The sequence below is a fragment of the Lepidochelys kempii genome, chromosome 7, assembly GCF_965140285.1.
Source record: "Lepidochelys kempii isolate rLepKem1 chromosome 7, rLepKem1.hap1, whole genome shotgun sequence".
Classification (NCBI taxonomy): domain Eukaryota; kingdom Metazoa; phylum Chordata; order Testudines; family Cheloniidae; genus Lepidochelys; species Lepidochelys kempii.
The window spans coordinates 25,231,650-25,257,255 of NC_136386.1; the positions used below are offsets into that span (position 1 = coordinate 25,231,650).

The 25,606-nt window shown below is 40.1% G+C and overlaps 1 protein-coding gene across 14 annotated transcripts in view; it reads left to right on the forward strand.

The window, feature by feature from the left end:
* Nucleotides 1-25,606, forward strand: part of DNAH12 (dynein axonemal heavy chain 12) — a 179,419-nt gene that overhangs the window by 10,633 nt on the left and 143,180 nt on the right. For 10 of the 14 annotated variants that reach the window (XR_013636030.1, XM_073351485.2, XM_078853600.1 and 7 more), the window contains exons 3-16: nt 4,648-4,738; nt 5,084-5,110; nt 6,860-7,049; nt 8,760-8,835; nt 9,946-10,104; nt 10,864-11,059; nt 11,970-12,158; nt 17,957-18,113; nt 18,234-18,325; nt 18,590-18,768; nt 19,668-19,803; nt 21,434-21,559; nt 24,104-24,238; nt 25,310-25,503. Coding sequence is in view for 12 of the 14 variants with exons in the window: in XM_073351485.2 (XP_073207586.1) it covers nt 4,648-4,738; nt 5,084-5,110; nt 6,860-7,049; nt 8,760-8,835; nt 9,946-10,104; nt 10,864-11,059; nt 11,970-12,158; nt 17,957-18,113; nt 18,234-18,325; nt 18,590-18,768; nt 19,668-19,803; nt 21,434-21,559; nt 24,104-24,238; nt 25,310-25,503 (1,947 nt within the window). In the remaining 2 variants the exon portion in view is untranslated. Of the gene's footprint in view, nt 1-4,647; nt 4,739-5,083; nt 5,111-6,859; nt 7,050-8,759; nt 8,836-9,945; nt 10,105-10,863; nt 11,060-11,969; nt 12,159-17,956; nt 18,114-18,233; nt 18,326-18,589; nt 18,769-19,667; nt 19,804-21,433; nt 21,560-24,103; nt 24,239-25,309; nt 25,504-25,606 lie in introns of those variants that run through there. The other 4 variants (XM_078853601.1, XM_073351486.1, XM_073351487.2 and 1 more) reach the window with 4 other exon arrangements.

Here is a 25,606-nt window from a genome sequence, read left to right on the forward strand (position 1 = left end):
CTTCGTTCTGGGCTTAGTGATTTGCATTGTCCCAGAGGAGTGTTGTGGTGATTCATAGATAAGGCAATGATTTAGTCACAGGTATTTTTAATAAAAGTCATGGGCAATAAACAAAAATTCACTGCCTGTGACCTGTCCATTACTTACACTATAAATATCCCAGACTAAATCTTGGGCAAAAGGGTCGCTGCTAGGGAGGGTGTTGCTGAGGTGGGGCGGGGTCCACAGCACTAGCTGCCGGGGTCCACTGCCGACTGGCAGCTGCTCCGGTGCCCCATGACCGCTGCCAGGTACTGCTAACCTCTGCTGCTCCAGCCGTTCCAGGACCGCTGCTGGGGGCTGTCGACAGCAGCTGCTCCGGCCACCCAGGGACCCCTGCCGGTGGCCGCCGACAGCAGCTGCTCCGGCCACCCGGGGACCGCTGACGGGGGCCCTCAACAGCAGCTGCTATGGCCACCAGGGGCTGCCGACAGTGGCTGCTATAGCTGCTCCGGGACTGCTGCCGGGGGCTGCCAAGCAGTGGCTACTCTGGCCGCCCCAAGGATCACTACTCGGGCGGTCCCTGGGGCCAGCCGCTCCGGCCGCTGCTCGGGCGGTCCCCGGGGCCAGCCGCTCCGGCCGCTGCTCAGGGCTGCCTGAACAGTGGCTGGTGTGGCTGGCCCGGGGCCGCTCCAGCAGTGGCTGGTGTGACTGGCCTCAGTGCTACCTGAGCAGCTGGCCCTGGGGTCAGCCACACTGGCTGCTGCAGAAGTCATAAAGGTCACAGAAAGTCATGGAATCCGTGACTTCCGCAACCTCCGTGACAGACACAGAACCCTATTCATAGATTGATATACATTAATATTATACACAAATAATGCTTTACAAGTCCTGTGTATGAACAAGCATTTACAAAGACGTTAGAAGGAGTAATTTCATGTAATTTTTGTAGGTCTGAGTGGTAACTAAATTAACATGGAAATCTATTGCTAAGTTTTATTTGAAAATTATTAATTGCACTACCTTTTAAATTACTGCATTTCTTTTTCTGCAACTTTTTAAGGATGTATGATTGCCCTGTTGGTATAAATGCAAGGATTATGTGGGCTAAGAATACACCTATCAGGTTACCCTGGGAGTAGTGTTGGCATTGAAAGCGTGCGTGTTTGCTTGCTTGATCAAAGATAAAGTGGTGCAAAGAAAGCAATCTAACCTAGGTCTATAGGGTTAAGAAGCATAGACAAAATACATCAGGGCCTCAAGATGATTGAATGGAGACTAAGGCCCCAGTCTAGCAAAGGCTTTAGCACATGCTTAATTTAGCATGTGAGTCTCATTGATGTCAATGGTATTACTAACATATTTAAACTTAAGCACTGTGTAAGTCTTTGTAGGATTGGAGCCATGTTGGTGAAATGTGGTGACAGTACTCAGTTGCATGGATAACGCTAATGTATCTCTCTTAAAAGTATGAGTCATGAGGTAATTTTGTGCACTGCATGCGCGTACATGTTCACACTTTGAAACATTTTTATTTTTACACAAACTATAGTTAAGAAATATATTTCCCCTCCCCCCATTTTCTTTGGAAGTAATTTGATTCCAAAATAGATAAAATAAGGCCTGGATTTTGCAGTCTGGCCCATGCAGGGGGAATTCCTGCATTCGTTCAGAGTCCTATTGCCTTCAGTGGAGCTGAATGCCAGATTGCAAGTGTAAGGGCAGATTGCAGGATCAAGGCCTAAGAATAGTTTAGCACAAGGGAATTGGATTAATACTGAGGAAAAGAGAAGCAATGGTATTTTTATTAATAGCAATAAAAATCAGTTATACAAAGTCATATATTTACATGGTGCCTTACAAGCAGAGAGCAAGGTACCTTGCCCTGGATGTCTTTCAGTCTATCTCAATACAAGCTTAACAAATACAAAATTAAACCGCTGCATTTTTAGTTCTTAATATCTGAAGCCAAATCCTAATCTTCCACTAATATCTGTGGTGGCAGAGTGAGGCCCCTTGGAATGCTCAGAATGTTAACTATGTCACATTGGTAATTTATTATACAATAAAATGACTGCTGACATGCATTCTGATAGGCTGAGAAGGTTCTCTTGAAGTCTGATATTAAATTGTCTTGTTAAATTAATTCTCCTTGAATAACGTCAGTTATGATCCTCACATTAGTGTCATTGTTGGCCTAAGATACATTATTTGAAGCTATGTTACAAGATAATTTCATAGTCATAATCATGCCATCAGTGGGGAGTTCTGCTTAAATACTGATACCTATCCTTAGACCAGGGGTGGGCAAACTACGGCCCAGGGGCTGCATCCAGCCCTCCAGACGTTTTTATCCTCCCACCCATGAGCGGGGTCCAGGGTTTGCCCCGCTCCGGCACTTCAGCTGAGGAGTGGGGTCGGGGGCTTGCCCCACTCTGCATGGCTCCCAGAAACAGTGGCATGTCCCTACTCTGGCTCCTATGCATAGGGGCAGCCAAAGGGCTCCGCACGCTGCCCCTGCCCCTGCAGCTCCCATTGGCCATGCCTGGCCACGCCTCCGTGTAGGAGCCGGATGGGGGACATGCTGCTGCTTCTGGGAGGTGCTTGAGGTAAGAGCCACCTGGAGTCTGCACCCGTGACCCCCTCCTGTACCCCAACCCCTTCCCACCCTCAGAACCTCTTGGTCCCAGCCTGGAGCACCCCCCTGCACTCCCAACCCCTCATTCCCAGCCCCACCCCCAAGCCCGCACCCACAGCCGAAGCCCTCACCCCCTCCTGCACCACAACCCCCAATTTCATGAGCATTCATGGCCCACCATACAATTTCCATACACAGATGTGGCCCTCAGGCCAAAAGGTTTGCCCATCCCTGCCTTAGACTGTACACTGTGTGACTAGCTTTAAAATAGCATTAATTCCATTCTTGTTAATCATAAATGTACTGTTGAGAAAGAGAAGATGATAGCTCTGATTTGTTGAAAGGGACACTATAAAGCTGAAACGTAGTTAGTTTTGAAAAGAAATTCAAAATAGTTTCAGGTACTACACCTGTCCCTGAGTCCCCTTGCCAATGTTTGTGGATTTTATAATCACATTTTTCTACTTTGTAAAATGATTTTTCCCTTATTGATTTGTGAAAGCCCCACACAAGGAAACAGTAAAACAGCTGTCAAATACTTAAAGTAAAGAAACTGAAAAATGGACAACAATCAGTTTTTCCTCTTTCATCTTTTTCAATTTTAAATAATCTTGAGCAATAATAGATGAATAATTTTCAGATGAAGTGTGATTTTTTTGTAAATGGTCTCTTCTAAATTGTGATTATTTTTTTAAAATATTTTATGTATATTTAGAAATTTTGATAGATACACTTATAAATGTCAAATAAAATATTTTAAATTTAAAATGTGGAAGACATGAAATGTTAGGAATAAACCTGTAGTCTCTAAAATGATCTTGTTCTGTTATGTATGTTAAGAATGGGCTTGCTAACTGTAATCAAATATGTTATTGCTATTTTGATTTTTAATTTGTAAACTAGATGGCCAATTGTAATGTGATACCAATACATGAGAATTAAGAAAAATCCACTCTTGATGTTGAATACAGTCCGATGCAACATTAATCAAATAAAGAATACATTAGGTGGGAATATTAAAACGCAATTTTAATGTCAAACTTATTGCCAATGAGTCTAATAGTGATTGACTATTGTTCTAATAGGACATGTCTCCCGTACCATATGTCTACTGCTAGCAAACTCACTGTGCCAGGTTCACCCTCATGGAGATAGGTTATAGAGTGATCTTACAAATTTAGCTGCACTGCAGGAGGGATTCACCTCTAGGAAAGGATGATGGCTGTACTGCTGCGACCTTCTTCAAGAGGGTTTTCTTTGAAAACTGTGGGGGAGGAGAGTAGTGCATGTCTTAACCAGCCTGGCCTTTCCTGGTTCTCAGTTCCCTGGCAGACTGAAATTCTGAGAGTGTAGCCCCATAGACTTATTGTCACTTGGGGGATCTGCAGCCCAAATTGTACTGGGGGATGCATCTGGAACACTGTATACATATGTTCACTTGTCAATGTACAGTATACTCACATTAAGCGGGATGGGGTGCAGTGTTTTGATTGCTAAGATCAACATGACAGGCCAACACCAGTCATCTAAACTTTTCTAATGGCCATTTAATTTTTTTAGTTATTTATTTTTCAATTTATAAATTCATGCAGTAAAAAGGAGAACATGTTTTTAGCTTCTTAACATATTTAAAAAATACAATTAGACTTCCTCAGGAACCTCACTTTACTCAATCATTGACAATGCACAATTGGTTGGGACCTACTGTAGATGCTTTAAAAAAGGGGTAGAAGTAAAAATCAATCAGGGTACCAGTCTGGTGTTTAACTCATCATGTTCAACTTAGAATGAATGTGAACATACACATACACAGACACATACAATATTTTCTTTTGACTGTGACCGAGATATGGGTATCTCACTATATAAGAGAAGAGAGAGCAAGTTGGAGAGTCTTACTCTATAGAGTTGGAATAGTTGGTACACATGAAAAAGGAATTTGCAGCACTTTAAAATGACTGTATTATGTTATTTTTAAAATATTATGTACAAGTTTTTAACATTGTTTCCAACTATAAACTATACTTCAGAATTGACCGGGCTTTAAAAGATTATAAAGCAACCATGGAAGAAAAGTATCAGAGAGTTCCCACACCTCCTGAGCCAGAACTACCTTCTACTGTGAGTTTTTAATTCCTTTTAGCTGTAATGTTTAATTTTGATCACGTTATCTTTGATTTTTGTTGATGATGTATTTAGTCTCTTATCTGCAAATGTTTAGCAAATTAGGGCCTAATCTTGCATTAAATCATAAATAGCTTGACCCATGTGAGTAGTTCCACTGAAGTCAATATATAGATGCATACATGTTTGTAGGGTAGAGCCCTTGAGTAGCAATAATATTTGTTCAGATTGAGAATCAAGATTTATATTAATGTATTAGTTTTCTGATTTGGCTTATCATTATTTCCACTCTTACTTTGATATATGACTTATTTTTGTTATATTTTCATTTTATTTTTATAGATGAACAGTGAACAAAAAAAAAGAAGAGTGAGTTAAATTGTTTACTATTCTTCTTTTCTTAAAAGAGATACTGCATGATTCCTATGCTGAAATAATACAGAAATTGCATGTGTGTGAGGAATTAATAGTGTTAAATTAGGCCAGTTTCTAACAGTTGCCTTTTGGAAGATGTGGCTGTCATGCTGTCTGGAGTGGCTCAGGGCCGTGAGTGCCTACCTCAGGGCAGACTGCCAAAAACAGGATAGACACCCCAAACCGTTGGTATGTTCTATAATTAGATTTCATCAACCCAAGTAACAAATGTGAACTCCTGGATCCAGGGCCGTCCCTAGCCATTCTGGTGCGCTCCACAGCCCCAGGCCTCCATGGGGGCAGTGCAGGGGGGAAACCGCCCCCTAGTCCCAGCCCGCTCTGGTCTGCTCCCCTGGCTCCCAGCCTTGAGGGGAAGGGGGGACCTGCCCCCCAGCACTCGCCGGCGGTGCGGCTGGGAGCCAGGGGAGGGGAGCAGGCTGGGGCCGGGTCGCTCTACTTACTGCGAGGTGAGTGCAGGCCCAGCCCCTGCAGCAGTTCTCAGAGGAGTGGGGGCAGGGCTGGGTCAGAGCAGGGGTGGGAAGAGGCAGGGCTGGAACGGAGCAGGGGCGGGGGCGATGGGGAAGAGGCGGAGCAGGGGCTGGAGCAGCATGCAGCTGCGCAGGGCACCAGGAAATGTGGTGCCCCAAACTGCCTGGTGCCCTATGCAGCTGCGTACTTTGCATATGGGTAAGGACAGCCCTGCCTGGATCACTATAACAGTCTTACCATCGAGTCACAGACAGTCCCCTTAGACTAGAGAGCCTATCTTGCTACCCAGGCAAGCTGGACTTAGTGATAAATGGTCACTTACACCACTGTTTTTCAAAGCTGGGTCGCAACTCAGTACTGGGTCGCAGCATGTAAGGCACTGGGGTAGGGCATGTAAGGGGTGTGTGTGTGGTGCCTGTGGGCGAGAGTTGCATGAAGCCGCTTGCGCGCCTCCGCCTAAGAGCTAGACATGCTGCTGGCTGCTTCTGGGGTGCAGCGCGGTCAGCAGTGCTGGGACAGGCGGGAAGCCTGCCTCTGCACCCTGGCTGCGCCACTGACCGGGAACCACCAGAGGTAAGTCCACACCCCAATCCCATGCCCCAGTCCCCTACCCCAGCCCTGAGCCCCCCAAAACTGAAACCCCTTCCTGCACTCCAACCTCTCATCCCCAGCCCACCCCAGAGCCTGCACCTCCAGCCCAGAGCCCTGACCCCCTCATTCCTGGCCCCACCCCGCAGCCCTCACCCCTGCACCCCAACTCTCTGCCCCAGCGCTGAGCCCCTCCCGTACCCCAAACCCCTCATCCCCAGCTCCATTGGATCACGGGAATCAACAGTTTTCTTCAACTGGGTCCCCAGAAAAAAAATTTGAAAACCACTGACCTTTACCAAAAATCACAAAATATACAGGTTCCAGTCCCAAGAGACCAGTCAATTGATTTTGAAATGAGCATGAAGTGCCTTAGAGGAGGCTATCTATTTTGTTATCAAAGTCACAAAGATGTGCTCCACAAGCATTAGCAGAAACTGAGGCAGGAAAGAGAACAATACACCGTCTCTGAGTAATGGGGCAGGCAAAATTTTTTTACCTGTCTTGGAGCAGCCTTCAGTGTACTAGTTATTACTTTGATAGGATGATAATCCCATTGATACCCTGACTCGAGTGATGAAAGTCTGGTTTAGAGGATTAATGATTGTGATATTATTGTCCTTTCAGACCAACTATCTCTTTATGAAGAAGTGTGTGGAAAGTAATCCAGTAGTCCCTATTCAGCAGCAGTGGCTGACCTCCATGCTCACTCTGGTGCCTCAGTCCCTCATGGAAGGCAAGGACAGAGAATTCCTGGTTGAAGAGCTTTTAGATGAAGTAACAAAGGATTTTGAAATGAGCATGAAGAGATGTGTGGGTAAGAGCGACAAGATACATTATGTTAATATTAATGTATGAATATGTACATGTTATAATCCATTCAAAATGGTGCTGCAGAAAATCATCACTGGGGAAAAAAAGGGATGTCCTTATCTCGAGTTAACTAACTTGAAGTAGTATCGTAGTGAAGACAAAGCAGTTTGTAGTTTTCACCTGAATTAGCAAGACGAGTTAAAGATTATAGAGGCATCTAGTCTTTAACTCATTCTGCTTACTTATGTGAAGGCTATAAACTGTCTTGTCTTTGCTTGGTTGTTACCTTTGATTAAATAATTTCAGTTACTTTACTTGAGTTAAGAACATACCTATTTTCCTACTGAAGACACAACCTTCTTGGTTTATCCCTGCGTTACTCATCATTTTTATGTTAGAGAGCCCTTTTTTCTTGCCTCTTCTATTTCAGGGATATTAGCCTTTATTGTTCATTAATCATATTTTCTCACAAGCACCCTCATCCTTTTTTCCCATGTTAGTTCTTACGCATGGGCAAGCTCCTGGTAAAAATCTGCAAAGAAACTGTGTTATCCGTCAAATCTCTCCTGAAAACTTAACATCTGTCATGTTGCCTACAAAATAATTGATAACAGCTAGGCAGCTGGTGTAATCAAAATTGTCTCACTGTTACTTTGTGCTGCTCCCCCATCTGCTTGTTTTTCCTGCCTGTTGTCTCTCACAATATAGATTGTAAGGAACTGTCTTTTTGTTATGTGTGTGTATATAGTGCCTAGCTTAATGGGCACTATATACACACTTGATTTCTTATCAGGCCTCTAGGTGTAACAATAATACAAATAATATAATAATTTATGTTTGAATTAATTTTCTTCTACTTTCTACTGTTATTAAAGTAAACATTATAAACAACATCATGGTAAGGTGAAGATGAACCAAATAACAAATGCCCTTCTTACTTTCTTTTATTTTGCAAGTTATAAAGTGAGGTGCTTAAAACTGGAACTGAATATTTTTTGTTGGAAATGATTTTTCATAGACATTTCTGAAACTTGTTTTCAAAAGATTTGAAAGTGGAATTTTAAAACTAGATTTTTTTTTAATCTAAAGCTTCCATAATTTTTTTCTGCACTAAAAGTTTCTGAAACTGCAAAAGTATTTGTGACAAAATTTTATACCCAATATTTTTGTGGCTAATATTTAAAAATAATAGGTTGGGTTATTCTTTTAATTTAAAATGTTGTCGGCATGTTCATAGTGTCCCTACTACTACCAATGCTCTTTTGAAAAATGGGAACTTTAATGACCACTTTTAGTCTGGAACTTGGTTTAGAATTTGATATGAACAAGATGGCACTTACGGCAGCAGAATGCCCTGTCAACATACTCTCCAATGGAAGTTTTTTTAAATGTTCTAATTATTTTACATGTTAAGCACTATTTATCCAAAACCTTATGAAGATTAAGGGACAGTTGGATGGGAAAGGAGATTCCTTATTTAATATCAGTTATCCACAAAACATACTTGACAATACAAACTTTTAAAATAGCCTCATCAGGGACCTTTGTGGGGGGAAATATTCTGAAGATTTGAGTGATAGTTAAATCTCCATCATACCAAAGTTTTGGTCCTCTCCAGGGAAAGACAGAGAAAATACCTGCCAGTTTCCGTTTGTGCAAATTAAAGATAGTTGAATTTCCTTCTGATGGTTACATATTTATAAATGCATTCTAGTTCGAAGTGTTCTTGTGAAACCTGATGTAAAAGGACTTGAAGATGAAAAGGAAGGACCGTTACCAGTATCGCCTTTGTGAGTAAATTAAGTTAAGAAATAGCCTAGTGACTAATCACGCTTTAAGTTACATGTAGGCGACTCTTACTGAGATGTATAAACACAATAATGGGATAAGTGGACTCCTAGTATTGATTCTGCAATTCAGCAATAATCAGGCTCTTGTTCCTATATAGCAATTTACATCCAAATGAATCATTAATTCTTTAACATTTTTTACTACAGGGCACATTTTGGCATCCTTGCTCACACAGAGCATCACCCTTCTTCAAGAGTAGTTCTATATGAGGTCAATGGGACTAATGAAGTAAGGTGTTATTCAATATGAATAAGGATATCAGACTCTGGCTCTGATTATGCAAATCATAAAGATCATGTTGCCCATAACTGAAATGTAGCCACCTCTAGAATGAAATGCGGCTTTTCAGTGGTAGAGAGCAACAGTGCACTACACTTTGGGTGTCTCATCCTGCAATCATTGAAGTCGATGGCAAAGCTTCCACTGACTTCAGTGGTGCGGGATGCAGCTCTAAGACAGGAAGTGAAGAATATCATACCCAGTTGAATCTGTAGGGAGATTTAGGTAGAATATAACTCCCTAATTTGGAATTTGACTAGGACAGTGTTCATACAAATACTCTCTTGAAAAGTGCAATGGGAATTTTAATGACCAGTTGTAGTCTGGAACTTGGTTTTGAATTTGGTCTGAAAGATGGCAATTATGGCATGCCCTGTCACATTTTGTTGGTATATTTATTTAGAAGCAAGAGTGCCATTTGCTGAATCACCAGCACTTGCATCTCTCACTCAAATACTAATCCAGTCTGACCCTTCTGAGTTAATAACATCTGATGAAATCACAGTTTATGATGGTGAAACTGTGGTAAAACCAGTTGATCTGAAATAGAGTGTATTATCTCATGGATGAGTGGGCAGTTTATTTACATAACTTCCACTACATTTTGTTGAAGATATGCGCATAACACCCTTTCATGCATAAGTGTGTGTTTGTATATATATTTATTTTATTTTAAAAATCACACTTTTTAGATCTAGAGGATATTTTACTGAAGTTCTTTAATATGTTGTATTGTTTGTTCTCTTCACTTGTTGCTTTTACTTTTTCAGAGGTCTGGATTTTTCCAGACCATGGCATAACAGTTTTATACAAGCAAGAAGTCAGATCCTCACAAACTTGCACATTCTTCATCCTACTCTGAAAATTTTACTGGATATTGGTTACACAACATTTTCCAAATTACTAATAGTGGACTTGTCAAATGTCAGGTAAAATATCTTTTGTTGAATTAAGATTATAAATGTTGGCTATATGAGCAGTGTTTTTGTAGTCAATAAAAATTGTATGAAATTGCAATTTATTTTAATTTGATATATGAATAATGAAATGCTTAAAGTGTTATTTTGGGTCTTCAAGGTCCTATAAGTAGGAAACATCACACTGTAAAACATTTAACATAATTTTCCTACTCTGTGCTGTGCACAAATAGTTTATCTGCTCGTACATTATGAGTAATATCAGTACGTTGGGAGTATGTTCTCTTAGGGCCAGCTCATGAGCAGTAGAACTCAATGGCTAAATTCCCATTGACTTCAGTGGGCCAGGATGTGACATGTAGTAGGATTGATTCCCTGTAGTTTTACCTGAAGAAATTGATATAGTCTCTTCTAGCAAGATTGCTAACTTTAGGGAAACTTCACCAATGCTCATTTCCCACTATTACATGTTCCCTTTACTATTTACATTTGGTTATTTTTCTCCAATCTTTATAGTTGATAGATTCAGTTTTATCTTCCTTACCATTGTTGCTGATCCTGTTCCCAGTATCAGTTCTTCTTTAGTTTTGGGGCTTTTCAATCTGACTGTAAGAGGGCCACTTAGGCTTACCTTTCTTTAAAGAAAGAATAGACTGCATAGTTAGGTAGATATAGTATAGCACTAAGATCCCAGTTCTACACAGTTGTTCTGTTAGATTGTAGAATTTAATTTTCAAATCAGTCCTTCATTTTTCTTTTTCTGGTAAACAGTTTGAAAGGTCCAATTGATTGTGAATCACTGAAGAATGATGTTTCTTTAAACTGTTCAAAAACAGAAGAGAAATTACTGAACACATGGTATCCAAGAGTTGTCAATCTCTTCACCAGAAAGGAAGCATTAGAGGGTGTAAAGTCAGATAAAGTTGATTCTTTCTATAACTGTGTGGCTACACTTATGTCTAACCAGGTGAATATCTTTTGAACCTACAATAGTTAACTTTTATATGTAATAATTTGGTGATTTTTAAATAAGCCAGTTCAATATACCATCTCTTATTTTTAATTAAAAATATTATTGTTAACTCTCCATTGCCTGGCATCCAGTTAGATTAGGAAAATATATTGTCAGATTTTTAAAAAGTTTTCTTTAGTAAAAGACTTAGATAGTATTAAGTGTTTTTATTTTCCCCAAGGTGAATGAAAACTTTAGACATAAAACAGTTCAATAGTCTTTTTCAAGAGAGACAATCACTTGAAACCTAATCAGTTAAAAAAATGAGATAAAATTGATGAATTCCCCAGCCAGTTTTCATGGTTGCAAAATTATATTTCCCATATTTTAAAAAAAAATCCTCTACCCTGCTGCTGTGTTTTAAAACAAACACACACATACAAAGAAGGGAAATTGACTAAGGACCTAGTCGTGCAAATACATAAACATATGAATAATGTTCAGTGGGATTAAAGTTGCTCATGTGTAAGTGTGTTCAGGATCAAACCCTGAAAAAAAATTATAGGAAAAAAGTTGAAACTAATGTATACAAAGGACTTTCAAATGCACAAAGTAAGCAAACAAAAATTAAAGAAAAATATTTATCTGTCTGTCATTTATAGTAATGCTTGGGTGTACTAGTAATATTAGTTGTGTTATTGTAACAATAGCAGATAAAAACACTTTGACAGAAGTGGGTGTTACTTTTAAGGGTCTGATCTAATGCCCCATTGAAGTCAGTTGAAGGACTCCTATTGATTTCATTAGACTCTGGGCAAGGCTCAAAGTACTGAAATAAAATGGACATCCTGATTTATTTAAAAAGTGGAAGAGATATAGTTTTCTGTGTTCTCATGTAATAAAGTCAATGTGTGGTATTGTCTAGTTGAAAGAGCTATTGAGAAGAACCGTTGAAGCTTATGTGAAGCTCTTTGATCCTGAAGACAAAAGATGGCTGCCATTGTTTAAGATGGAATTGACTTTTGATGATGAGAAAATGGAGTTCTATCCAAACTTTCAAGATCTGGAAGAAGCCATTCTGTTTATAGTGACCCGGATAGGGCAGACTCTGCAGGTGCAGTTTAATCTTTATTTACCTCCGGAGTTCGTATGTGTAACGTTACAGAGTATATGAAGATGTTAATAATTTAGGATCATATCCTGCCCTGGCCAGAAGAGAGTTTAGAAGCAGAAATGTAGCCTGGTGTATCTTCTCTGCTGCAAATATTCTGCAATGCAGAGCATGATTCCTTATGGCAGTCAGGATGTTGAGCTCTGAGGTGTGTTTTGGTGTGCCTTGGATCAGGAGCAGAAGTAACTTGCTTATGTGCCATCTAATGGTTAGTATTTGCTGCCAATGGCAACATATGCACGAAACAGTCTGAAGAGGGAGGCCTGGATGCCCTCTGTCTCACAGACTATTCCCTAGTGAGAACATTGTGAGCAGCTTGACAAATAGAGTTTGGACCCATAAAACCCAACACTTCTTCTTTGAAGCGCATCCATTCCACTGTAGGTTTATGCACACCTCATGCACAGTTGTTGGAGATTTTTCCCTCAGCAGTACCTCTTGGGGTGGCATGAGTCCCCTTTGCTGCCTCACACCCCTGCATGCAGGTATAAAGGGCAGAGCCATCCCTGACCCCCATCAGTTCCTTCATATGACCAGTAAAGGTTGTTGGAGCTGTTATCCTTGCATTTGAAAGTTCTACCCTCTTTAGTGTATATAGTACCTGTTGTGTTAGTTTTAGGCTAGTTTAAATTTTTGTAGATAGTTTAGATGAAAGAGTAAGTTTAGGTTAGTATTTAATAGCATAGAATCACAAGTTTCCGTTTTGGTACTGGTACCGGACTCATGCCTTGCTCCCCTTGTTTTAAGACCTATCACTCAGGTGACAAGTCTATACCAGTGAATGACCTGCATCCCAGCTGCCTTGAAAGTCTGGGGGAGGTGTATGTGAGTGACAAAGGTGACATTTGTAGGGGGTTCAAGCTCTGCTTAAAGAAAAAGCAGCTAGACTCAACAATCTGCTCATGGAGCCTGCAGTTTTCCCGTCTTCAGATCCTTCCTGCACAGAGCAGGTACCAAGCATGTTCAAATCTGTTTGGAGTGCTCCCCTTGGTCTGACTGACTCAAGAGGCAGACCTTTGTCAGCAGTAGCAAAGAAGAGGCAATATAAGTCTTCTAAAGACTCAGTACCGGCATTTTCTAGATCTTCAGCGAAAGCAACAAGTGGAGGCAATGACACAGAGGAGTGCTCAAAGAAGAGGCACTCCCAGGCACAGTCCTTAAACCAAGAGGGGTCGCTCACTCCAGAGCCTACGATGGGCCCGTTGAAACTGATGCCTGAAGTGCCAATGCACCTTTCAATACCACAGAGCCAAGAGCTCTTTTCTGGTGCCATCTACGACCAAGGCTTTTGATGCAGTTTAGTAATTATTGAACCTGTCAATACCCGTTTCCCCAACTATTCAGGACTTCTCACCAACACTGGGATCTGCCATATATGCTTCAATGGTTCCGGCTCCAGCCCCGATGCACCATTCAGTACCAGTGGCTGCTACGGTAAGTGCACCTCAGGAGGATTCCATCTAGAGGGAAGCTAGTGATGATCTCGCCAGTTCCTCTATCTGCAGACTTGGAACCGGTCTCACCAGTACTGACAGGGTCAGCTCCTCGTCAACCTGAGGAAGAGGGCTCTTCATCAGACTTTGATGACTTTGAGGTAAACTCTTATGTGTCTCAGCTGATCTGTTCAGCAGACCCCATGCTCAGCATTCCAAGGACCAATGGCCTGGACATAACTGGGTCCCACCTCCATTTCAGTGGGCCTTTTGCTACCCTTGGGGCTTCCCTCCACAGTGTAGAGCAGCTCTACTCCATTCCCACCCTGCTATGTTGGCTGGGCATTGGGAACATCTACAACAGGACAGCATCTGCCTATCTCCAGTACCGGGTCTGGTACCATGCACAGGGACCCGTGTACTTTGGATTCGTCTAGGGAGGAATTGGAGAAGGCTCCACCTCAACAACCCTTAACCTGTTCTTCTCTGTCACCTGAGGAGGTGGTGATAAGAGTCTGCTTCTCCCCTTTCTAATGATTATAAAGCTCATCAGGACTTGTTGAGGAAGATTGGCTGCAGCTTTGGATATCCAACTGGAAGAGGTAAAAGAAAAATCACACAGGCTTGTGGTAGCGGCATTCCTGTAAAAGTCAGGAGTCTTACCTAGACAGCTGGCTAGTAAGAAGCCAGTCCAGATCTCAGATACTGTCCAGCATGGCAACTATACAGTCCACCTTTGACACACTGGGGCTCCTAATCAATAAGCAGAAATCTACCCTGACTCCTGTAGAGAGAATAGAATTTATTGGAGCAGTCCAGGGCTCTACAAAGGCCAGGGCTTTCCTACTAAGGCTGAGATTCCAAACAATGGAGGTCGTTGCTGTAGCTCTAAAGGGACATCCTGTCACTACATTATGAAACTGCATCAAACTTCTAAGGCATATGGCAGTGTGCACTTGTGTGGTGCTGCGTGCCAGAATGCACTTCAAGGAGCTGCAAGATTGGCTAGCTGTGGTGTAGTCATCAGCCTGCCATCATACAGAAATGGTTATTCAAGTACTATTCAGGTCTTGTTCTCCCTGGACTGATAGAACCTTCAGGGGTTTGTGTGGGAGTTCCCTTTGCTTCTCCACAACAGGCAATCACCCTGGTCACAGATGCATCGAATTTAGGTTGGGGAGCTCACTTAGGACCCCTTTCAGATGCAAGGTCTCTGGTCTTTCCAAAATCTAAAGCGTATTAGGGAGCTTTGGGCCATCCATTTGGCTTGCATAGCATTCCTTCCACATATCCCGGGTCAGAATTTCTTGGTGTTTGCCAACAATACAACAGTCATGTAACCAAACAACGCGGGGCCCAGTCCACAAAAGTTATGCCAAGAGGCAACTCTGCTTTGGAATTTTTGCGTTGCCAGTTTTATCAACCTGAACGCTGCTTACCTTCTAGGAATTCAGAATACTCTGGCAGATCACTTCACCAGGTAATTCACAAATCACTATGAGTGGTCTCTTCATCCAGAAGTGTCCAGTTCCATTTTCCAGCTGTGTAGGACTCCCCCTGTTAGCAACAAAAGCAAACAAAAAAGTCATTTTTTTTGTTCCCAAGCAGGCAACAGCCCAGGTTCATTGACAGATGCCTTTCTCCTACCCTGGTTGAAGGGCATGCTGCATGTCTTCCTGCCATTCCTGTCCAAGATCTTGTCTGAAGTCAAACAAGACCATTCTCGCCATATACTAATAGCCCCAGCATGGGTCCATCAGCATTGGGTTTTGACTCTAATAGCCCTATCAGTAAGATTTCCACTGTTACTCCTGCAGGATGCAGATGTGATCTACCACGGCCTCCTACTTCATCCCTCCTGCATGCCCTTCACCTGACAACGAGGATACTTTATGGCTTACATCCTTGGAAGGAGGTTGCTCTAAAGGAGTGCAGGAAGTTCTTCTAAATAGAGAAAGCCTTCAACTAGAACTGCTTACCTTCCTAAATAGACAAGATTCTCCATTTGGTCCACACAGAAAGGTGTTTCCCTGCTTCAAGCTCCTATTCACCATATAATGGATTATTATTTCTGAAGCAATGAGGGTTAGCTGTTGTTTCTGTCAGAATCACCTGGCAGCTGTCTCAGCTTTCCACCCTCCCTTGGATAGCTGCTTGCTTTTTTCAAACCTTATGTCCACCAGGGTTCTGAAGGGTTTGGACAGATTATATACACAGGTATATAGCCTGATCCTCCTGTAGAAATTTAAATTTAGTTCTAACAAAGTTGATGGGTCTTCCCCTTGAGGAGCTGGAGATCTATTTTCTGATACACCTTTCTATCAAGGTGGCTTTCTTGGTTGCTATTACCTCAGCCAGGAGAGTAGGGGAACTGTGAGCCTTGGTATCAGAGCCTCCTTACAGAATTTTTTTTAGAGACAAGGTTCTCTTTCGACTTCATCCAAAGTTCCTGACTCAAGTGGTTTCCAGTTTCCATATTAACAAAGCAATTTATTTACTGACTTTCTTTCCAAAGTCTCGTTCTTGTAAAAATTAAGGAAAACTTCGTACTCTGGATGTTAGAAAAGCTTTCGCTTTTTACCTGGATCAGACTAAGCCAGTTAGGTCTTTATCATGAATGTTCATTGCATTTTTGGACAGAATAAAGGGTCATCCAGTATCCACTCAAAGGATCACTTCCTTGATTTCCAAATGTGTTCATCTGTGGTACTGAAAGGCTGGTATTGCACCCAAAGTAGAGTGTTGGCTAATTTGACCAGATCACAGGCAGCTTCCGAGACCTTTCTGGCTCATCCTGGACATTTGTAAGGCAGCCACCTGGTTACTGATCCATATGTTTGCCTTGCACTATGCCCTCTCTCACATCAGTCTAGAGATGATGCCAGATTTGGACAGGTGTTCTTACAATCCTGTTCAAGTAGATTCCAAGCCCACCTCTGGTTTGAATTGCTTGTGAGTCACCTACAGAGGAATGGACATGTGCAGTCATTTGAAGAAGAAGAAACACTTATTAACCCTTTTCTGTAACTGTTGTTGTTTGAGATGTGTTGCATAAGTCCATTCCAAACCTTCCCTCCTTCCTCTCTGTTTCCTATAAGAAGGAACTATCAGGGGTTGGGAGCGACTTCTCCCTTCATATCTGCATGCAATGGCATGAGGCAACAGAGGGTATGCCACCCCGACAGGTACTGCTGAGGGAAAAATCTGATAACTGTGCACAAGGTGCGTGCGCACCTACAGTCAAATGGATATGTGCAACACAAGTTGAGGAACAACAGTTACAGGAAAAAGTTGGTGACTGTTTCTTGCTTGTGCACAGATGTTAGAATTTTTTTTAACATTTGCACATGTGTGTTTACACCTGTAAAGTGAGGGCTGTGTATGTGCATGTGCAATATTCACACAAATATAGGTGAAAGCCAGGCTGAAGCTTGCCCCTAAAGGTGAATTTTAACTTAAAGGTGACCCTTAAAGGAAAAAGAAATGGTCGTGTCCTCCCCTCATCCTTTTTTATTTTGTTCTTTTCATGTATTTAGGCTGCCTGAAAGTGTTTTAATTATAATAAGTAAAAATTCTGGGTTTTGTTTTGTTTTTTTAACATTAGTAATTCCGGTCATGTTTGTCATAGAAGACTCTGCTGACTGTAGAACTAAGTGGTGGAGAGGAGGAGGGATTTTTACTTTTAAAGTCTGAGTTTTTTCTTTTGTTTTTGTTGTTATCATCAACTTAATTCAAATGACTAACATTTTGGATAAAGGATGTATCTATTAAATAGCTAACACCTCTAGTCCCTTAAATTAAAGTGTGAGGGTTTAAAGTCTTATAGTTAAGATACTGGACTGGGACTTGAGATTTGCCACAGACTTCCTGGGTGACTGTGGGCAAGTACCTGAAGGCTAGATTCCAACAACTTTATTCATACTGAGTGATACATTACTCTGGAAGTAGCCTAATTGATTTCAATGGGGCTAACCACAGAGTAAGGATGTTGGGTGCCGTATATCTATTTATGCCTCTGTTCCTCATCCGTAACGTGGAAATAATACATTTTTGTCCATCTTATTTGTTTAGATTGTAGGCTCTTTGGGGCAGGGAGTTTCGGTGTGCATGTGTACGCGTGGTCCCAAGCACAAATGGGGCCCCGATCTTGGTTGGGGCTCTTGGTGATTTTGCAACACAAATAAATAATAGCAGCAAGCCCAGTTTTAAAAAAACCTTTCCAAGTTATATTTTAGGAACATGTATCTAAATCTTGTATTGTTGTTCTTTTACTTTTTTAATATAATTGTCATTTTCTGCTTCTGTTAGAATGTTCAAACAGTACATTCTTGGCTAGCTGGAGGGCCCACCACTGTAACCCTTGACACTGAACTTGCTGACCATGTCATAGCTTGGGCCTCATCTACACTGAAGAGAGCAATCCAGGCCAATTTGGAAGGTCCAAAAGAACATTTTGAAAGATATGGTAAGTGAGCTAAGACTGCATTTTGTATGAGAATGTTAGTACTTGAAGTGAATTTTGTGAAATAATTAGCCTACTTCTATGTACATGCATTGTGGTTTCAATGTGATTATTACATTACAGTTGAAAGGTATGGTTGGCTTGTAGATGGTACAGCAGACACACGAATAGAGAGCTTTGAAGCAGAAGAACACAATTTTGATGAATATACTGCTGTAAGTTTTAATTCTACATTTTATGCATAATTTTTCTGTGCAATAATTAAAAAAATAGAATAGAGAAAAATAGGTGTACAGCCATTAAGCTCACAAAAACCATATTGGGTATCCACAAGTGGATTTTTTTTTCAGAATAAATATGGTAATCAGAATAAAGTATTATTTTTAAAGCTTTTTAAATAATTTATAACTCTTATTCATAGATCTAAATATTTGAAAGAATGTTTCTGCAATTTAACATGTGTACATGTCATTTTGAAGTTCATAGATGAGTTTCTCAGCCTTGCTAAGGAAATCATGAGTTTGCCACTACTAGCTCATTTCCCTATGGTACGTTTGGACTGTGATGATTTGAAACAGGGTTTGACTGATAAAGCAAAAAGCTTTGCAAATATACTAATGGAGAGAATAGTTGCTAATCACAGAGAGGAAAATGAAAAGTGAGTACACTTTCTTGCTATAAATCGCCACTTTCTTGGACAGGAATATTATTTAACATAGTTGCATTTGTGTTGTCTAGGCAGTGTATAAATATATACAGTACTTTACTCCCTTGATTAACCAAAAGTCCTGGTTAACTGAAAGTCAGTAGTATCTCAGGGGAGTTGCATTGCCTGGTGTCTCTTTACTGGACTTCAGGCCCTAACTCCAGCAAGAGCACAATGTTTTTATCAGAGCTGGCAGGTTTTGGGGAAACTGCCCGGCAAGAGATCTACTTCACTGCATTCCTGGCTTCCCAAGAGTAAAGTGCCAGAATTGGCCAGAGGAAGGGACTTCTAGATTTCTTGAAGCTCTGTATACATGAGAGACATCTATAGATTATCTATATATGTAAGGGATGAACTGTTAGGAAATAAATCAAACTATATGATGACATGATAAAATTCTCAAATACTATCCAAAATTTATGATGCCATGTCACAAGAATGGCAAAATGGGGTTACATTCTTATAATGCAAAGCAGACCGTGTGTGTGTGTGTGAGAGAGAGAGAGAGAGAGAGAGAGAATGAATAATATATGGCCCTAAGTTTCAATGTACTTATTTAAAAAAAAAAACACATTTTTCTGCAACAACTGTATAACAAATATTTTAAGAATTACTAGAAGGGTAAAAGTAAAGGGATGTATATGACTCTTACAGCTAATTGGCCAAATTCACTGTGACATTGAAATCACAGAATTACACCAGGGATGGACTTGGCCCAGTGATTTTAAAGAGATAATTGGAATGATAGTTCCAGGAATGCTTGGTAACTGTCATACACATATTGCTGGTCTTATGGCTCAGCTAGAAACCAAGTTAAACAAAATCTTAAACTTTGACATACGATTTTACAGAATATGCAAGGAATTTGAAACAATTAAAGAGCGTGCATTAAAAGTTCCTGAGACCACAGAAGAAATGATGGAAATGATAGCTTATGTAGAAAAGGCAAAAACCACAGGTATTCAGGCACTGCTCATAAAAATCCAGGTAAATGTCTATATTTCTTTTGGCTTAAATTCTTCTCCAGTCCTGTACGCTGGAGAGTTTCTGTGGAGCTGGGTATCAAAAATCTCCTGTAACAATGGACCTGCTCCACAGTTGCTGCTCCAGCCACTGGGCTAGAATGTCCTCCATACTCTGAGTTCCCCTCACATGTGGGAAAGAGCTGGTGACTGTGTGCAATGACAAGTCCACTGTCCCTGACCTGTATCTAGATCTTTGCTACATAGCATGTTTTTATATGTTTTTAGGCATTGTCTAAATATACAGTACATTGTACCCAGATTAACTAAAAGTTCTGGTTAACTGGAGCTTAAGGACACCATGGAGATCTGGGATCCATGCAACACAAGATGAATGCTTCCTCTGTGTGAACTTTATACATCTAACCCCTATTCCCCCTCTGCTTACATGCATGAAGAGGATGGGCAGGATTTTCCTTCAATTATAGCTCAAATGAGCTGGACTTGAAGTTTTATTTTTATCACAGTATGTCTTTTGAAGGAGACTCAAGTTAAAGACTATCTCTAGGTCCTGACTTTAAAGGCCAAATTTATAAAAACTAGAAGCTGATTGTATCTGCAAAAAATACACACTCACATATTAAACTACATTTATGTGTGTAAATATGATAATTAGGGACACAAAAAGGTACCAGTTGGTACATACAGTTTTGTTAATGTGCAGGTTTTTTACAGCTGCAGCCAGCCTCTGGTGTTTAAAATGTTGTCTGTAATTGTCAGAGATGAGCCTTTTATTGTTTGGATGGGATTGACAAGAGGATGCTTCTATTTAGTGTTTGAGCTGTGATTGTTTATTCTTGGAGGAAAAATAGGAAATATTATATTTCAAATTGTGTAAGAAAGGAATTTAAAACAACACTACAGATCCACACTAGTCCTAAAATCTCAGAGGGCAAGTGGCTCTCTGATTTGTTTTGTACTGTGGGTCAAGGTGATTTGTGATCAGATTTTCCACTTTGATGCTGAAGCCATCTATGACAAACAAAACATATGCTGCAGGATGAGCATATGTGCTAAGTAGTAGGCTTTCCTCACACAGACATTAAGTTAATAGAATATGGTCAGATAAGAGAAGTTTACACATTAAGGGAGGCATAAACTTGAATATCTTATGCTCTTCTAATAGATTTCTAATTTTTTAAAAATTGAACTTCATTTGACTTAAAAGAAACTACACAACGACAGGTAATTTTATATTGCCTATATTATTATAGCTCCTTAAAAAAGGAGAGCTCAAGAAGCATAGTACCCAGCAGCTGAGATGTCATCACTATAGGGGGAACAAGTTTCAGAGAAGACACATGCTAAGATTCTGCATACGAACTTTCCATGTTACATTGCCTTTCAAAGCAATGAGAGGTCAATTCCTTGATAATTTATAGTCCTGAGGCGAAATCTGGGACACCCACTGAAGTCAATGAGAGTTTTGGCAATGACATCAATGAGGCCAGGATTTCATCCTTGGATCAGGATAACGAGGAACAAGGGATTATGGGTCTGAATTCACTGTTTTACCTTCATAAATATTTTCAGTTATCCTATTTTATACTATAAGCAAACTTGAAATACAAGTTTTTGTGGAATCTCTTTTTTAGGAATGTGAAAGGCGAATGAATTACCTTTTAGATGTTTTTATATTTGCTCCTGAAGATCTGGCACTGAATGCAACAGTCCTACTGTGGCCTCAGAAGATTAATCCCATCTTTGATGAACATGATGATGTAAAGATATTTTATTCGTACATTATATATTCTAATTTGTTAGGCCTTGTAAAGTATTTGAATAATTTATTTTCACTGCTGATAACTGTTGTCTAGTCCAAATGTGTATAATAACATTCATTATAAGGCGCTCAAATGCCATGGTACCAGGTTTATGTATTTATAAGAAGCCAGTGCACTAATGGAGACTATAATAATTAGATATTTAGCAAGTACCAGCAGGCTACAAATATAGAAAATTAGAACTGTCATTTGAGCTTAAAGTCTTTAGCAAGTCTGGTATCTTACTTCTACTGTGGTCAATACCTGATAATTCAGAGGAAGATAAAAATTCACTAGAATGCACTTAGCCAATTGTGTAATACTTTATACAATGGGGAAAATTCCTTCCAGACCCAAAAAAGTTTGTGCCTTGAAGCATGAGAAATGAATATCATCCTTTTAATATGCACGCTTATCACCATCATATGTGAGGGATTTATCTAGGCCCTTTAAAAATTCAACCATTGCTATATGAAGAAATTATTGCTTTATTTTCTTTCTAAATGTACCGGATATTAATTTTTTCATATGACTTTGTTCTCTAGATAAATAAGAATTAGGAATTCCAATTATTCTATTAAAGTTTACTAATGAAGAATATGCAACTGTTGTTGTTTTTCTGTGATCCTGGTCCATAATAGTTTACTTTCTTAATCTTCCACCACTTCTTCGAGCAATAGTCCACATGATTCACATTGTAGTTCTTTCGCACTGCCCATGGTAGCAAGTTGGAGTTCATAGTATCCCCATGCTTTCCCATGACTCTTAGATAGTTTAAGGTTATAGTTAGTGAGCTTAGAGTTTGTGTAGTTTTTTAAAAGTTTTATTTAAGCCTGTTGGGTGAAAAAAATCCAAAGCACTTTTCTTTCTTTGAGTCTTACTTTGGTATTGAGGAATACATCTGAAGGCAGAGAGCAAATCTTTGGGCTTTAAAAGACTGTTATGCCCCAGTGATGTATGTACAAAATGTTTATTTTGTTTAGAGGAGTCTCATATCCCTAGCATGTGTACCATCTGTATTTGTTTTACTGAGCTCACAGATAGGGCTTGTGATGCTTGTTTCAAAATTATTTTTTATAGAAAGGTCAATATGAAGTGTGTCTGACTCTGAGGTATCACCTAAGGAGCAGTTTCTTGTAGCTGGGGTACTCAACAAAACCAGCTTTGAAACAGGAAGAAACTCCACTCTGGGGGCTAAGTGATCTGCTAGCTCTATGAGACCTCATGTTGCTATCAAGCCTTCTTGTCCATTCTCCTCAGCTCAGTCAGTGACTCCTCCTGCCCAAGACCGAAGGAGCAAAGATCTCCAGATAGGGCACAGCACTGGTCGCCATTTCCAGTACTGACCAAGAAGGCTAAAAACCATCTTGCTTACTTGTCTAAACTGGCTCCTTTGTAAGCACATTGGTACCATGCTTGCTTCCTCTGCCCCATTGTTATTGGTACCACATCTTGACAAGATTTCTGCTGAGACTCCAGTATTTGTACCATTGGACAGAGCCCTGCCATTGTCAGTACAGTCTCCTTCATCTACTAAGGCTGGTTTTACATTTCCTGCAGACCTTACTATCACTCCAGAACTGGAGTCCCCCTTGATGGCTGTCTCTCCTTTTTCTTCAGTAGCCAGGAGACTCCTGGTATTGGAGCCCAAGGTTCTGAAGATAAGAGTCTCTCTGCATCCAACCTCATGCTGTCAGGCTGAGACTTTTCCTATTTCTACAGCTCAGGAATTGCCTCCCCCTTTAGAGTAATTCTGTTCATCTGCATAATCATTTTTGCATGGAAGCAGGAGCACTTTTCATACGAGATCTCTGCCTTCACCTACACTGATTCCCGAGAGTATCTTTGGAAGGAGTCCATCTCATCACAGATCTTATGCTTCAGAGAAGTCTTATGTTCTTGGTTTTCAGCTTTTGCAATACCATATTTCCTTTTTATATGGGGCTCAGACCTGGCCCTATTGGTTTTCAGTTCAGTCCCTGAATTGAAAAATGAACTATTTGCTCAGTTCTACTTGCAGACTGCATTCAGATTTCCAATTTTTTTAAATAAACTACCTCTTCCCTCTTAAATTAGGATGCACTCTACTCGGGCCCAGTTGACATCTCTGGCTTGTTTCAGAGAGGTGCCTATTTCTGAAATTTGTACTTGTGGTTAGGTTCATACGTTTACCAATCACTAGTCCATTGTCACAACTTCTAGGTCAGATGCCTAATTTGCTCTGCCGGACTCTTCTACAGTTGTTATTTAGATAAAACTCCTTTCACCTATCTTTTTGAGGGATAACTGCAAGCCACTTACCCATAGTAGGATCATTGTGGACAAAAGCTTCTATAAGAACTCCAGTTATTGCAAGGGAAATAATCTGTCTGTACTATTTATTTTCTCTTTATCCATGCTGATAACTCTTATTTACAAAACATTGATGCAACATGTTTGATCACTCAGATGTCTACTGCAAGCTTTTTTTCTTTTAACACATTTAAATTATCTATTTTATAGGTGATCGAACAATCTAAACGTAAAGGTGAAAGTGAACTACTGGCCAAACGTGAGAAACTTATTTTGGAACTAGAAAGGCAGACACGCTGTATGGAAGAGTTTACGGAATTCTCAGAACTGGATCGCATGCAACAGGTCTGATACATAGTATAAAGGGGGTTCAAAGAGTCACATATGCTTAATACAAGAAATAGGATTATGATTTTAAAAAAAGATTTAGCAAACACAAAGTTAAATATTAAAGCTCTATTGCTGTACTGTTATGCTGATGAAAGTCATTAGACACCCACTTTCACGCTAACTACCATAGTGCACTAATATTCTGATTGGAGGGGAAATTTACCATAAGGACGTTGTTTAAATCAGTTAATAGGTAGTCACAGAGTGAAGTAATATTAAAGATATGGAAGCAAATGCTTTTGAGGCTGTGCAAACACTCTTGGTGAAATCCTGACCCTGCTGAAGTTAATGTTAGTTTTGCCATTGACTTCACAGGGGCCATGATTTCAGTAGCTGATTTTAGTATGTTTAGTTTTGGGAAATTAAACCACTAAGTTAGGTTTGTTGGGGTTTTCAGTCAGTAATTTCATTAGGAATTGTCCAGTTACATAAATCTCAAAACACCATTCTGTACGAACAGTAGACTTAATGCTGGATCTGAAACTTCATGATGTCCCAGTCCCCTTCCCTCATCACTAAACACTCCCTGCCATATTTTGAATTTAAAAAATTGCTTAAACGGGAAGATTCCTGACTCCTTCACTGAGTAATTAAGTACATTTAAAAAAAATTATCTCAAAGCATGAAACTAGTTTAAACTTGGGATTCGCAGTTGCCAAGACTACATATTAACTACAGAGAAGTTAATAATATGTGTTCTTTTTGTTACAATGTACCATTGAAACGCAAACAATTTGAGAACACTTTTTTACAATGCTTTAGTTTGAGAAGAGTAAAATTATGCTTATTTTGTTTTTCTGAGCATTAATCTACTGTCCTCATTGTGGAAAAACTCAGTCCATCTGCTTGAGGACCATGTTATTGTCTTTGTTAAAGAGCATGAGGCTAGTATCTTGTAACTCTCACAAATTTACTTATCATTTTGAAAAGTCAATGATTTATTGTCTCTTTTAGTATCATGTAATTATGTCTATTCATAGTATAAGTTGAATAATTTTCAAAAGATATAAAATCATTTGATTTCAGTATGTGACTGACATGAGAGCATTGCAGAAACGCATACAGGAAGCTGAGGAAACAGTAGCTTTTATTAATAAAGAAGAAACTCTCTTCAAGTGGGAGTTGACTGAGTATCCTGTTCTCGAGAGTTTAAAAGTTAATATCGAGCCCTATCAGAAACTTTTTGTTCTTATACTGAAATGGCAACGAACAGAAAAACGGTAATTATGTACTTGATAGTCTTAAAGCTAAATAAGGAAAAGGCTAAAAGATTCAGGTTGCTTTTGTTTTTCCATGCAAGATATGTGAGCTATTTTGAAGCTT